At 44.4% G+C, this 14,599-nt stretch overlaps 1 protein-coding gene across 1 annotated transcript in view; it reads left to right on the top strand.

Moving 5' to 3' along the window:
* The window catches only part of JAK3 (Janus kinase 3), a 262,203-nt gene extending 251,877 nt beyond the window's left edge, over window positions 1-10,326 (top strand). Inside the window, exons 22-24 of the mRNA XM_040417463.1 lie at window positions 3,915-4,032; window positions 4,127-4,237; window positions 9,999-10,326. Of these exons, the coding sequence (XP_040273397.1) occupies window positions 3,915-4,032; window positions 4,127-4,237; window positions 9,999-10,157 (388 nt within the window). The 3' untranslated portion in view covers window positions 10,158-10,326. The remainder of the gene's footprint in view (window positions 1-3,914; window positions 4,033-4,126; window positions 4,238-9,998) is intronic.
* Window positions 10,327-14,599: the final 4,273 nt, after the last annotated feature.

The following is a 14,599-nucleotide window of genomic DNA, read 5'->3' as shown; positions in this document are numbered from 1 at the left end:
GGCCGGATGCGTTCAGGAAAAATGGTGTGATTTTGACACTAAAACAAGTCAGTTTTCACTGCGATTGCGTTCCATGTTTGCGTTTTTTCCGCGCGGGTGCAAAACATTGTAATGCGTTTTGCACATGCGTGAGAAAAATCGGCATGTTTGGTACCCAGACCCGAACCCGGACTTCTTCACAGAAGTGCGGGTTTGGGTTAGTTGTTGTGTAGATTTTATTTTTTTCCCTTATAAACTTGGTTATAAGGGGAAATAATATCATTCTTAATACAGAATGCTTAGTACAATAGGGCTGGAGGGGTTAATTTTTTTTTTAACTCACCTTAATCCACTTGCTCGCGCAGTCCGGCTTCCCTGCTGTCTTCTTCTTTGAAGAATAGGACCTTTGATGATGTCACTGCGCTCATCACATGGTCCATCACATGATCTTTTAACATGGCGACGGACCATGTAATGAGTGCAGTGACGTCATCAAAGGTCCTTTTTACTGTGCACAGCAAAGAAGAAGACAGAAGAGAAGCCGGGCTGTGCGATCAAGTGGATTAAGGTGAGTTATATTATTTAAAAAAAAATATTTAACCCCTCCAGCCCTATTTTACTAAGCATTCTGTATTAAGAATGCTATTATTTTCCCTTATAACCATGTTATAAGGGAAAATAATAATGATCGGGTCCCCATCCCGATCGTCTCCTAGCAACTGTGTGTGAAAATCGCACCGCATCCGCACTTTCTTGCGGATGCTTGCGATTTTCACGCAGCCCCATTCACTCCTATGGGGCCTGCATTGCGTGAAAAACTCAGAATATAGAACATGCTGCGATTTTCACGCAACGCACAAGTGATGCGTGAAAATCACCGCTCGTGTGCACAGCCCCATAGAAATGAATGGGTCCAGATTCAGTGCGGGTGCAATGTGTTCACGTCACGCATTGCACCCACGCGGAAATCTCGCCCGTGTGACAGAGGCCTTAAGGGCTCGTTTGCACGACCGTTGCCCCTCCGTGCCTGTGCTGTGGACCCCAAAGTGAATGGGTCCCCATCCGTGATGCGGAATGCACACGGCCGGTGCCCCGTGTACTGCGGACCCGCCGTATGCGGGCCGCAATACGGCAACGGAGGGACAACAGTCGTGTGAACTAGCCCTAAAGCTGATAGAGACTTTCTGGCTGTGAGAGGGAATATTGCCAATGCACCCTTCCACACCTTGAGATGGTTTGGCCAGGCATGTTTTACATCTGTATCCCTCAGCTTGAGAATTACAGAAGCATTTATAAGAACCTTAAAAGGGTTATCCAGAAAAAGACACTTATGACTTATTCTCAGGATAGGTCATCAGTATCATATCTGCAGGGGTGCGACCCCCGGGACCCCTGACGATCAGCTGTTAGTAGAGGCCTTGAGCACTGCAGCCTCTTTCTAGGCCAGTGACATCACTGTACATCAGTCACATGACCTAGTTGCAGCTCTGCCCCATTCAAATCAATGGGGCTGAGCTGCAATCCCAAGCACTGACACTATATGATGTACACTGTCCTTGTAAAGCTGCCAGGAGCCTGCATCGCTCACCAGAGCGCCGGTAGGCACAGGGGTTCCCTGAAACAGCTGATCGGCAGAGGTGCCTGGACTTGGACCCCAGCCCTGAGGATAGGTCATCATTATCATTTCTCTGATAACCCCTTTAATTACCAGCCTTGGATTCTGCAGAGAGAAAGAGACTTTAGAAAGGCAGAGAGAAGGAATACTACAACCCTCACCATTGCCGCTATCCACACATTGCTATTGGGAAAGCTTTGCACTGTGATTTGTTTGGCTGTTCTACTACTGCTATCCTGCACTTATTCCTTTTCCACCAGTGCCTGGTTATTGACTCCAGCACCATCTGCTGGCCTTCGAGCCTGTATTTACATACTGTACCTGCCTTGCATAGTTTTTATGCTTTACTACTTTTAAAAAAATAGAAACCTTTAGAAAATGTTCTTAACATATTCTGACACCAATCATTTTTCTATCTACAGAGCTGTTAGTAGGCTTGGCTTTTGTGGGACGAGCTGTAGTTTTTATTGGTATCATTTTGTGCTAAATGCTGTATGACTTTTTGATCACTTTATCACTTTTTATTCATTATTTCTGTAACTGCATGTAATGTGGCAATTTTGTGGAGTTCTGCCCTCCACTATGCTGTAAGTAATTATATACTGTATGAGTTTGCCTATTGGTTAGTGCTGTTAAATGTGAGCTTCCCACTGCAGTAACCAACCCCTAGACAAAGCTTCTTAACAAAATGCGTCAGGACGGGTGGGACCCCTGGTGGCAGGCATTCCAATTTTATTTCAGTCTTTTAATATTGGTAAGGTCTGTATCTTGTATGTCTGCGTTTCACCCACTATGGGGAGTGCTATATTACAACTGTGGTCACATACATATCCATTTTAGCCCTTTCTTTTGGGCTTGTTTTTTTTTATCTACTTGGGTACATATCTTGTGTATTTACATTGCTGGGGACGGTTACAATATATCCACCAGATGTCCCCCTTTTCTTTTACGCCGTAAATCCAGCATGACACATGCCCTTTAGGTGGATAGAATTTGAATTTATGCATAAGGACCATTGATTGGTGCTGCTTTATTTTTACATTTTAATAGTTCGAAAATCTTTGGATGCAGCAATACTAATTCCGCTTATTTTTTATTGTTCATTTTTATGTGTAAAATTGTGGGGTCACATCAATTTTTAACATTTTTTAAATGTTTTTTAAACATTTTTTACTGTAATTTTAGTCCCCTTTGGGTCTTGAATATGCAGTCTTTTGATCGCTTCAACCATAGACTGCAATAGAATACTATTGCAATCTATGGGATTTGAGCAGGAATTCTGTTAAGCCATGCTGTTAAGCCTCGGCTGCCAACGTACCAGATTGGAACCTTCCCACTGTCTAACCTTTTAGAGGGGTTTATTGACCAGGATCACAGTTTTCTTTGCAGTGGGTGTCAGCTATATTACACAGCCAGCACCCGCCGCATATAGAACAGGCTCAGCTTATGAGCTCACTTATCCTTTACTTTCAAATGACTTACAGTTATGGCATTTTGCATTAAGTGGTTAAAAGTACTTATACAGCTTTGCAAAGAGTCCATTGATTTTTATGAATTTATGAAGAAGTCCAGACCTACAGCAAACATCAGGAGATTATCAGGAGAGAAATGTGAAGAAACGTGAAATATCTGGGTATATTACAAAACCCAGGGCAATTACTAGAGAATCATCATGGTTCTCCTGGATATTAAAGGAGTTTTTGGAGTTTTTCAAAACATGAGCATACAGCTGGGGCGCAGTATATAATAAAGAAAAAAGGCTACTCAATATTAAATGTCCCATCACTCCAGCATTGCTGCTCTGCACCCCACTAATCCAGCCCTTGCTGGGCTGCCTCAGTCTCATGCTGTTTATAGTTCACGTGACTTCTGTAGCCAATCACTGGCCTCAGCAGTTATGTGTGTGTGTGAATGGCATGTGGCCACTGAGGCCAGTGATTGGCAGTCACTTGAATAATGAACGTGGTGTCATCAATGTAGCGATACTGGAGCGATCTGGCAAAATAGTGCGTCTTGGACCCTTTCCTGAAAAGCTCTGACCACTTTTCACTAAGCCCTGCCCCCTTGTCAAGCATGTTGGAAAAGAGTATGGAAAATTTGTGTCATTTTGCTCTACTTTTTTTTTAGACAGATTTGTGGCTCAGACACTTTTTGGGCCTATGTTTTCTAATATGACAAAGAAGGATATAATCTCTCTATTGCATGAAACAACTGGTTAAGTAGATTGATGATCATCAAGGTATTTAAAACTGGCTTTTAAAAGGAAATATTACTGGGTATGTGGTCCATTAACCTACTATTAACCATCTCATTCTCTCAGGCATGCCCCGGAATCACTTTCAGACAATATTTACTCTCGGGAGTCAGATGTCTGGAGTTTTGGAGTCCTTCTTTATGAACTGTTTACATATTGTGAAAGAAGCTGCAGTCCCTCAGCTGTAAGTTACTGACACTGAGACATTAAACAGAAATTGAAATTTCTATGGGAATTCTAATAAAACATTATTTTTACTAAATATTAATTTTTTCTAGGAATATCGTCGTATGATGGGACCACATAATTCTCAGCAAACTGTTTGTGGGCTTGTGGAACTGTTACGAGCGGAGAAAAGATTGTTTTCTCCAGCATGTTGCCCAGTTAAGGTAAGATCAATCACAGCATCCAGAACATTGGCCGCACCTCAGTCTGTACGTACTCTCTCTTCCCTCCCTGTACATTCTATACAGTCTGGCTAATAGTATGGCTACTTTCACATTAGCGTTTTTTGCGGATCCGTCATGGATCTGCAAAAACGCTTCCGTTACAATAATACAACCGCATGCATCCGTCATGAACGGATCCATTTGTATTATGTCTTCTATAGCCATGACGGATCCGTTTTCTATTGTGTCAGAGAAAACGGATCCGTCCCCATTGACTCACATTGTGTGTCAGGACAGATCCGTCTTGCTCCGCACCACATCGCGGCCAGAAAAACGCTGCTTGCAGCATTATTCTATCCGCTATGGAGACGCAGCCAAATAGAATGGAATGCATTCTGGTGCATTCCGTTTCTTTCAGTTCAGTTTTGTCCCCTTTGACAATGAATGGGGACAAAACTACAGCGTTTTCTTCTGCTATTGAGATCCTATGATATATCTCAATAGCGGAATTGAAAACTCTAATGTGAAAGTAGCCTAATAGGTCTGGCTCTGTCCAAATACAAATACTTTAATTCTGACATATTCCACGGTGCTTTATAGACATTAGCATCACACATGGAGCTCACAATCTAGGTCCCTATCAGTATGTGGATTGTGGGAGGAAACCCACACAAACATGAGGAGAACATGCAAACTACATGCAAATGTTGTTCTTGGTCAAATTCGAACTTAGGACCTCAGCGCAGCAAGACCACCATGCTGCCCAGGTTTTCTTGTGTTTTAGGCTGGTTTCACACGGGCGTTGGGGGTGCATTGCAGTAAAAGGTTGCGGGCGCGTTGCAGGAAAATGTACGATTTTTCCACGCGAGTGGCAAGCGTTTTAATGCCTTTTGCACACGCGTGAGAAAAATCGGCATGTTTGGTACCCAGACCCAAACTTCTTAACACAAGTTCGCTGATTGGTGTTGTGTAGATTTTATTATTTTCCCTTATAACATGGTTATAAGGGAAAATAATAGCATATTTAATACAGAATGCTTAGTAAAAGGTCCATTGAGGGGTTAAAAATAATAAACAAATTTAACTCACCCCATCCACTTGGTCGTGTAGCGGATCTCCTCTTCTTTCTACTTTCTTAAGGACCTGGCTAAAGGACCTTTGATGACGTCACTGTGCTTATCACATGGTCCATCACATGGTCTATCACCACGGAGTGACCATGTGATGAGCGCAGTGACGTCACCACAGGTCCTTTTCATCAAAAAAGAAAGAAGACAAGAGGGGCCTGGATGTATTTCTGGAGTGTAATAATATTACAGGCTATAGCTACTAGAGAGGGGTCGTTGATCAAGGGAGTTATTCTGATTTCCTGATTGGAGTCGGGAAGGAATTTTTTATTCCCCTAAATTGGGGAAAATTGGCTTCTACCTCACAGGGTTTTTTTTTGCCTTCCTCTGGATCAACTTGCAGGATGACAGGACGAACTGGATGGACAAATGTCTTTTTTCGGCCTTATGTACTATGTTACATGCCAGGCTAAGCGTTCAAGTGGATTAAGGTGAGTTTATTCATTGTTTTTTTATTTTTTAACCTCTCTATCACTATTTTACTAAGCATTCTGTATTAAGAATGCTATTATTTTTCCTTATAACCATGTTATAAGGGAAAATAATAAAGATCGGGTCCCCATCCCTAGCGTCTCCTAGCAACCATGTGTGAAAATCGCACCGCATCCACACTTGATTTTCACGCAGCCCCATTCACTTCTATGGGGCCTGCGTTGCATAAAAAAACACACAATATAGAGCATGCTGCAATTTTCACGCAACGCACCAGTGATGCGTGAAAATCACTGCTCATGTGCACAGCCCCATTGGAGTGAATGGGTCCGGATTCAGTGCGGGTGCAATGTGTTCACCTCACGCATTGCACCCGCACGGAATTCTCACCCGTGTGAAAGGGGCCTTAGTGTTTTAACAGTTTACCTCTTTATTATCTTCACACCCCTGTCTAAAGCCTGCTAAGGGAAGGTTTACTGACTACTTTAGCCCAGGTTTAAATTAATTAATAAAAAAAGTTTCATTTTAAACATTCATTAATGCAGGAAATATATCTAATTATTTAAACATCTATTTTTAATATCTTTATTTTAATTATCTGTCAAAATACAGTGCCAGATCATTTGGATGAAACTGCCAAATAAGGCCTCATGCACACGACCGTTCCGTTTTTTGCGGTCCGCAAACCGTGGATCTGCAAAAAACAAAGGCCCATTGTAGAAATGCAAAGAATAGGACATGTTATATTTTTTTTGCAGGGCTACGGAACGGAGCAACAGATGCGGACAGCACACGGAGTGCTGTCCTCATCTTTTGCGGCCCCATTGAAGTGAATGGGTCCGCACCCGAGCCGCAAAAACTGCGGCTCGGATGTGGACCAGAACTATGGTCGTGTGCATAAGGCCTTAGGCCTCATGCACACGACCGTTGTGTGCATCCGTGTCCGTTGTTCCGTTTTCCGTGATTTTCTGCTGACCCATTGACTTTCAATGGGTCAGTTGAAAACTCGGAAAATGCACCGTTGTTCATCCGCATCCGTGATCCGTGTTTTCTGTCCATCAAAAAAAAATGACCTGTCCTATTTTTTTGACGGACAACGGTTCACGGACCCATTCAAGTCAATGGGTCAGTGAAAAAACACGGATGCACACAAGATTGTCATCCGCGTCCGTGATCCGTGTCCGTAGGCTACTTTCACACAGACTGATCCGCAGATCCGTATGTATAAAAGCTTTTTCAGATCTGAGTTTTCACTTCGTGAAAACTCAGATCCGACAGTATATTCTAACACAGAGGCGTTCCCATAGTGATGGGGACGCTTCAAGTTAAAATATACTACGAACTGTGTACATGACTGCCCCCTGCTGCCTGGCAGCCCCCGATCTCTTACAGGGGGCTGTGATCCGCACAATTAACCCCTCAGGTGCCGCAATTAACCCCCCCTCCCCTGTATTACATTCATTGGTGGCCAGTGCGCCCCCCCTCCCTCCCTCCCCTGTATTACATTCATTGGTGGCCAGTGAGGCCCCCCTCCTTCCCTCCCCTGTATTACATTCATTGGTGGCCAGTGCGGCCTCCCCTCTCCTCCCCCCTCCTAATTAAAATCCCCCCCCCCCATTGGTGGCAGCGGAGAGTTCCGATCGGAGTCCCAGTTTAATCGCTGGGGCTCCGATCGGTAACCATGGCAACCAGGACGCTACTGCAGTCCTGGTTGCCATGGTTACTTAGCAATTTTAGAAGCATTATACTTACCTGCACTGTCTGTGACCGGCCGGGTGCTCCTCCTACTGGTAAGTGACAGGTCTGTGCTATAAGCAATGCACCGCACAGACCTTTCACTTACCAGTAGGAGGAGCGCCCGGCCGGCCACAGACAGCGAAGGTAAGTATAATGCTTCTAAAATTGCTAAGTAACCATAGCAGCCAGGACTGCAGTAGCGTCCTGGTTGCCATGGTTACCGATCAGAGCCCCAGCGATTAAACTGGGACTCCGATCGGAACCTCCGCTGCCACCAATGATGGGGGGGGGGATTTTTATTAGGAGGGGGGGGAGGGGAGGCAGCACTGGCCACCAATGAATGTAATACAGGGGAGGGAGGGGGGCCGCACTGGCCACCAATGAATGTAATACAGGGGAGGGAGGGGGGCCACACTGGCCACCAATGAATGTAATACAGGGGAGGGAGGGGGGGCCGCACTGGCCACCAATGAATGTAATACAGGGGAGGGGGGTCTGCCCCCTCCTGCCTGGCAGCACCTGATCTCTTACAGGGGGCTATGATAAGCACAATTAACCCCTCAGGTGCGGCACCTGAGGGGTTAATTGTGCTGATCACAGCCCCCTGTAAGAGATCGGGTGCTGCCAGGCAGCAGGGGGCAGTCATGTACACAGTTCTTAGTATATTCTAACTTGAAGCATTCCCATCACTATGGGAACGCCTCTGTGTTAGAATATACTGTCGGATCTGAGTTTCACAATCTAACTTAAATCCGATGGTACATTCTAACATAGAGGCGTTCCCATGGTGATGGGGACACTTCAAGTTAAAATATACCATCGGATTGGAGAAAACTCTGATCCGATGGTATAATAGGGACTCCTGACTTTACATTGAAAGTCAATGGGGGACGGATCCGTTTGCAATTGCACCATATTGTGTCAACGTCAAATGGATCCGTCCCCATTGACTTGCATTGTAAGTCAGGACGGATCCGTTTGGCTCCGCACGGCCAGGCGGACACCAAAACGACTTTTCCCTTCATGTCCGTGGATCCTCCAAAAATCAAGGAAGACCCACGGAAGAAAAAACGGTCACGGATCACGGAACTACGGAACCCGTTTTTGCGGACCGCAAAAAAAAACGGTCGTGTGCATGAGGCCTTAGACTGAGTTCCCACTTCAGTTATTTGGTCAGTTATTTCCATCAATTATTGAGAGCCAAAACCAGGTGCAGGTCAAGAACACAGAACAGTTGCAAATCAAATCATTAACCTGATCTTTGAATAGGCTTCACTACTGGTTTTGGCTCACAATAAGGCCCCTTTCACACAGGCGAGTTTTCCGCGCGGGTGCAATGCGTGAGGTGAACGCATTGCACCTGCACTGAATCCGGACCCATTCATTTCTATGGGGCTGTGCAGATGAGCGGTGATTTAGGGATGGAGGGGTTAATCAAAAAAAATAAAAAATTTAACTCACCTCATCCACTTGTTTGCGCAGCCCGGCTCGTCTTCTTTCTTCTTCTTTGAGGACCTGGGAGGAAAAGGACCTTTGGTGATGTCACTGCGCTCATCACATGGTCCATCACCATGGTGATGGACCATGTGATGAGCACAGTGACGTCACCAAAGGTCCTTTTCCTCCCATGTCCTCAAAGAAGCAGAAAGAAGACGAGTCGGGCTGCGCAAAGTGGATGAGGTGAGTTAAAAAAAATATTTTTAACCCCTCCATCCCTAATTTACTAAGCATTCTGTATTAAGAATGTTATTATTTTCCATTATAACCATGTTATAAGGGAAAATAATAAAATCTACACAACATTGATCTCAAACCCGAACTTCTGTGAAGAAGTCCGGGTTCGGGTCTGGGTACCAAACATACATATTTTTCTCACGCGCGTGCAAAACGCATTAAAATGCTTTGCACTCGCGCAGAAAAATTGTGCATTTTCCCTCAACGCACACGCAACGCCTGTGTGAAGGAGGCCTAATAGGTTTGATCATACTGACAGAGGCTCTTTAAAGAGGTTGTGCAGGAATAGAAAACATAGCTGCTTTTTACCAAAAACAGCACCACACATGTCCGTGAAGTGTGTGTGTGTGTGTGTGTGGTTTTGCAGCTCAGCTCCATTGGAGTTAGGCCTCATGCACACAGCCGTTGCCCGGCCGTGGCCGTATTGCGGTTTGCGGTCCCCAATGCACGGAACGGCCGTGTGAATGAGGCCTTATTGGGACAGAACTGCATTACTGCATACAACCCATGGACAGGGGTGGTGCTGTTTTTGGAAGAAAGCAGCCATGTTTTTTTTAAACGTTGACAACCCTTTTAAGAATTCTAAACTGATGAAACTGAGTGACCAAGTAAAAAAAAAACAGTGTTGTCAGCTGTTAAAATGAGAGAAAAATTGCAGAAACAACTCTCCACCAGATTGATGTGCATTTAGCCACTCTGTTGTATAGACTTAACGTCTATGTTTATTACAGGTATATAAGATGATGCTGTCCTGCTGGTCATTCCAACCATCTGAGCGGCCAACATTCAGTGCTCTAGAGAATCAGTGTGAACAGCTCCGCAGAGAATATCAGAGCGTGCCCAACACTCGGAACGGCAACATGTACGAAGCTGAGTTTCAGTTCAGTTAGAATTGAAGGCATACTGTATGTTATCATTTGGTGTAAATATTTACAATGAGGACAAATGCAAGAGCACAAGTATTCCGCCTGAAATACTTTCTGTGCATTCCCGCTAAAGCCAAAAACCGAATAAATGTACATGTACTAGATTCTAAATCAACAAATAAAGATATTTTAAAATGTGTTACAAGACACGTCATTCGCCTTGAACGCAGGTTGACACTACTATGCATGGGTGCAGTGCTTGTTTACAGCTTTCACTGGTTTTGCTTACAGCCCCCTACTAGGCAATGTTTAAGTGGCCTGTTCCTGGTGTTTTGTCATTTAGTGCCATATCCCTGATGCTAACATTTGAAAGGGCTATCCCCTTCGGAAAATTCCTTTTTGTTGGAAGGTTTCCCCTAAAATAAGCTTATCTTAAGATGACACACTGCTAGGACATATATTTAGAATATAGAGCTATATATTCGTTATATCGAATATTCAGCATTTTTTTTCCATCTGAACACATGATTCCTCTCTGCTTCTTGCTTGTGGGCCAATGAGAAGGAAGCAATGTCAAGTTTAACAACAATACTTAGTGCAGCAATCAGTAATCTGTAGTCAGACCTGCTAAAATGTGAAGTTGCCCGTAGTGCGATAAAATATTCTAATCACTGCCAATTAGCGCCATCGCAAATATATTGGAGCACTTGACTCTATCTGCATATAAAGCTATTCTAATGGTCTGCCGTGCCAATCATTTTATCCAGTCTCAGGAAACCTATACCAGCCTGAAAAATGTAGCCAAAGTGACCACGCCTGTATTTCGCGTAACAAATTCGCATTACGCGATTTTTAGATTGCCGATTTATCGCATTCAATAAAATAATCTCAAATTCGCAAATATATGACGAATATTCTACTAAATATTCGTGAAATATTGCGAATTCGAATATAGCCCCTGCTGCTGATCACTAATCCTGAAATCAACTGTTATCTGTGGAAGAATCTGGCTGTGTGTACACCACAGGGAAAATAGCTGAATACTGGTGAAAAATGTTATAGGTAGTCTGTGACTGTGATCGCCACTCTGGGGAGTCATATACCTTAGGCAGAATGTGACTGATATAGGCATGTAATTCTCACTGGGAAAATTGAGAAATGCACTGCAGATATACCACACCAGTGATGGCGGACCTTTTAGAGACCAAGTGCCCAAACTGCAACCCAAGTTGGCATTTGACCAAGATATTTATCTCACCCAGCATGGGTATATGTAAAATGACACCCCAAAACACATTGCCCAACTTCTCCTGAGTACGGCAATACCACATGTGTGACACTTTTTTGCAGCCTAGGTGGGCAAAGGGGCCCACATTCCAAAGAGCACCTTTAGGATTTCACAGGTCATTTTTTACACATTTTGATTTCAAACTACTTACCACACATTAGGGCCCCTAGAATGCCAGGGCAGTATAACTACCCCACAAGTAACCCCATTTTGGAAAGAAGACACCCCAACGTATTCCGTGAGGGGCATGGCGAGTTCCTAGAATTTTTTATTTTTTGTCACAAGTTAGCGGAAAATAATTATTTTTTATTTATTGTTTTCTTAGAAAGTCTCATATTCCACTAACTTGTGACAAAAAATAAAAACTTCCATGAACTCACTATGCCCATCACGAAATACCTTGGGGTGTCTTCTTTCCAAAATGGGGTCACTTGTGGGGTAGTTATACTGCCCTGGCATTTTAGGGGCCCAAATGCGTGCAAAGTAGTTTGAAATCAAAATCTGTAAAAAATGGCCGGTGAAATCCGAAAGGTGCTCTTTGGAATGTGGGCCCCTTTGCCCACCTAGGCTGCAAAAAAGTGTCATACATGTGGTATTGCCGTACTCAGGAGAAGTTGGGCAATGTGTTTTGGGGTGTCATTTTACATATACCCATGCTGGGTGAGAGAAATATCTTGGCAAAAGACAACTTTTCCCATTTCTTTATACAAAGTTGGCATTTGACCAAGATATTTATCGATTTTCGATAAGATATTTGATTTTTAAAAAATCAGCAACCTGCCAGCAACGATCATTGGCTGGCAGGTTGCTGACGAAATACTCCTTAAACTTTTTCCGGCCCGCGATGCGCATGCGCGGGCCGGCTTTGAGCGAAATCTCGCGTCTCGCGAGATGACACGTTTATGCGTGACTCTGCGCAGAGCTGCCGCCTCCGGAACGCGATCCTGCGTTAGGCGGTCCGGAGGCGGTTAAATACTGAAACAATAAATTACAACTTTGAAAAAAAATAAACAAATTTTTACATCACCATACTTTGACCCCCATTACTTTTTTATAGTTATGTCTACTGAGCTGTGTGGGGGGCTAATTTTTTGCGGGATGATCTGTAGTTTTTATTGCTACCATTTTGGAGTGTATGTGTTTTTTTTTATCACATTTTATAAAAAAAAATTATTTAGTAATAGAAGCGATAAAAAAATGACAAATCAGCGATTTTGAATTTTTTTCTATCGAGCCATTCACTGTATTGGAAAAATATTTTTATATTTTAATACTACGGGCATTTTCAGTCACAGTGATGTCTATGATCTTTATATTTTTATTATTTATTTATTTGTTATTCTAAGATAAGAGGATGATTGAAAAAAATTTTTTTATTATTTTATTTATTTATTTTTTTACATTTTTTACTTTTTTTTTTTTTTGTAGCCCCTCTATGAGGATACAATGTCCATTACTTTGTTTTTTACACAATATTACTATATTCCCATAATGAGTATAGTAATTCTCTAATTGCCTGCCACCTGGTGGCCAGCATATGAACTGCAGCTCTAATACACTGGGACTCAGGGCCGATCCTAGGGTCACAGGCGCCTGGGTGCAGAAATATTTCTGGCGCCCCCACATGGGCGTGGTTATCTTACTAACTCCTCCCCTTTACAATGTTTCTATGGCAACAACTTCAGCCCCACGAATCGGCGGCTCGGCTGCTCGGCTTAAAAAAAAAAAAAAAGTCCCGGCGGCTCGCTCGGCCAGGGCCGGACTGGGGATAAAAACCAGCCCTGGAAAAAGTTGCACACCAGCCCCACAGCATTGCGTCATTATTTACTTGTTTATAATAGGAGAAAGCATTCATTTTAAAACACGTGTGTAAACACGAATATGAACTTTGCCCCACGATAGCTCTTTTGTAGAACCCCCATAAAAACTTACAGTTACTTGACTTGGCCCTTGGGGATCTCGGACGCCACTTCAACACTTTGGCCGGGGGCTCGGCGGAGCTGATGTTGTGCTTTAACCTAATGAGAAAGATTTCATAATAAGGATTTGGAGAAAGGGCAGAGGGATAGCAGAGCAGGGAGAGGCTGGTGCTGCTACTAGGGGGTCATACCATGGGGGAGTAATAAAGCCCACCATAATGCCCCCCCAGTAGTAATAATTCTCCTTATAATATGCAAAACATTTGTAATGCCCCCAGTTGAGCTAATGTTCCCATAATGTGCCAATATAAAATACCCCTTCTCAGTGCCCCCGTAGATGACCCCCATAGTGCCCCCCCCCCCCTTCCCCATAGTACCCACCATAATGTGTCCCAGTATAAAATGCCCCTATACAGAGCCCCCATATAAAATATCTTCTTTTTTAGCCTCAGTAGATGCCCCTATAGTGCCCCCCAATAATCTGCAGTAAGATGTGCCCCCATAGATGCCCCCAATCATGTGCCAGTAATAAGAGCCCCCCCACCATCATGTGCCAGTAGCCAGAGCCCCCCATATCATGTCAGTAGCCAGAGCCCCCCCATATCATGTGTCAGTAGCCAGAGCCCCCCATATCATGTGCCAGTAGCCAGAGTGCCCCCAATCATGTGCCAGAAATAAGAGCCCCCCCACCATCATGTGCCAGTAGCCAGAGCCCCCCATATCATATGCCAGTAGCCAGAGCCCCCCCATATCATGTGCCAGTAGCCCCCCTTATGTGCCAGTAGCCCCCCTATGTGCCAGTAGCCCTCCTTATCATGTGCCAGTAGCCCCCCTTATCATGTGCCAGTAGCCCCCTTATCATGTGCCAGTAGCCCCCTTATCATGTGCCAGTAGCCCCCCTTATCATGTGCCAGTAGCCCCCCATATCATGTGCCAGTAGCCAGAGCCCCCCCCCCATATCATGTGCCAGTAGCCAGAGCCCCCCCCCCCCACCATCATGTGCCAGTAGCCAGAGCCCCCCCATATCATGTGTCAGTAGCCAGAGCCCCCCCATATCATGTGTCAGTAGCCAGAGCCCCCCCCCATATCATGTGCCAGTAGCCAGATCCCCCCCATTATCATGTGCCAGTAGCCAGAGTGCCCCCATATCATGTGCCAGTAGCCAGAGTGCCCCCATATCATGTGCCAGTAGCCCCCCTTATCATGTGCCAGCCCAGTAGTCCCCCCTTATCATGTGCCAGCCCAGTAGTCCCCCCTTA

The sequence above is a fragment of the Bufo bufo genome, chromosome 2 (genome assembly GCF_905171765.1).
Source record: "Bufo bufo chromosome 2, aBufBuf1.1, whole genome shotgun sequence".
NCBI classification, from domain to species: domain Eukaryota; kingdom Metazoa; phylum Chordata; class Amphibia; order Anura; family Bufonidae; genus Bufo; species Bufo bufo.
The sequence above is the reverse complement of the archived record's forward strand: the minus strand, read 5'-3'. Positions and strand labels throughout refer to the sequence as shown.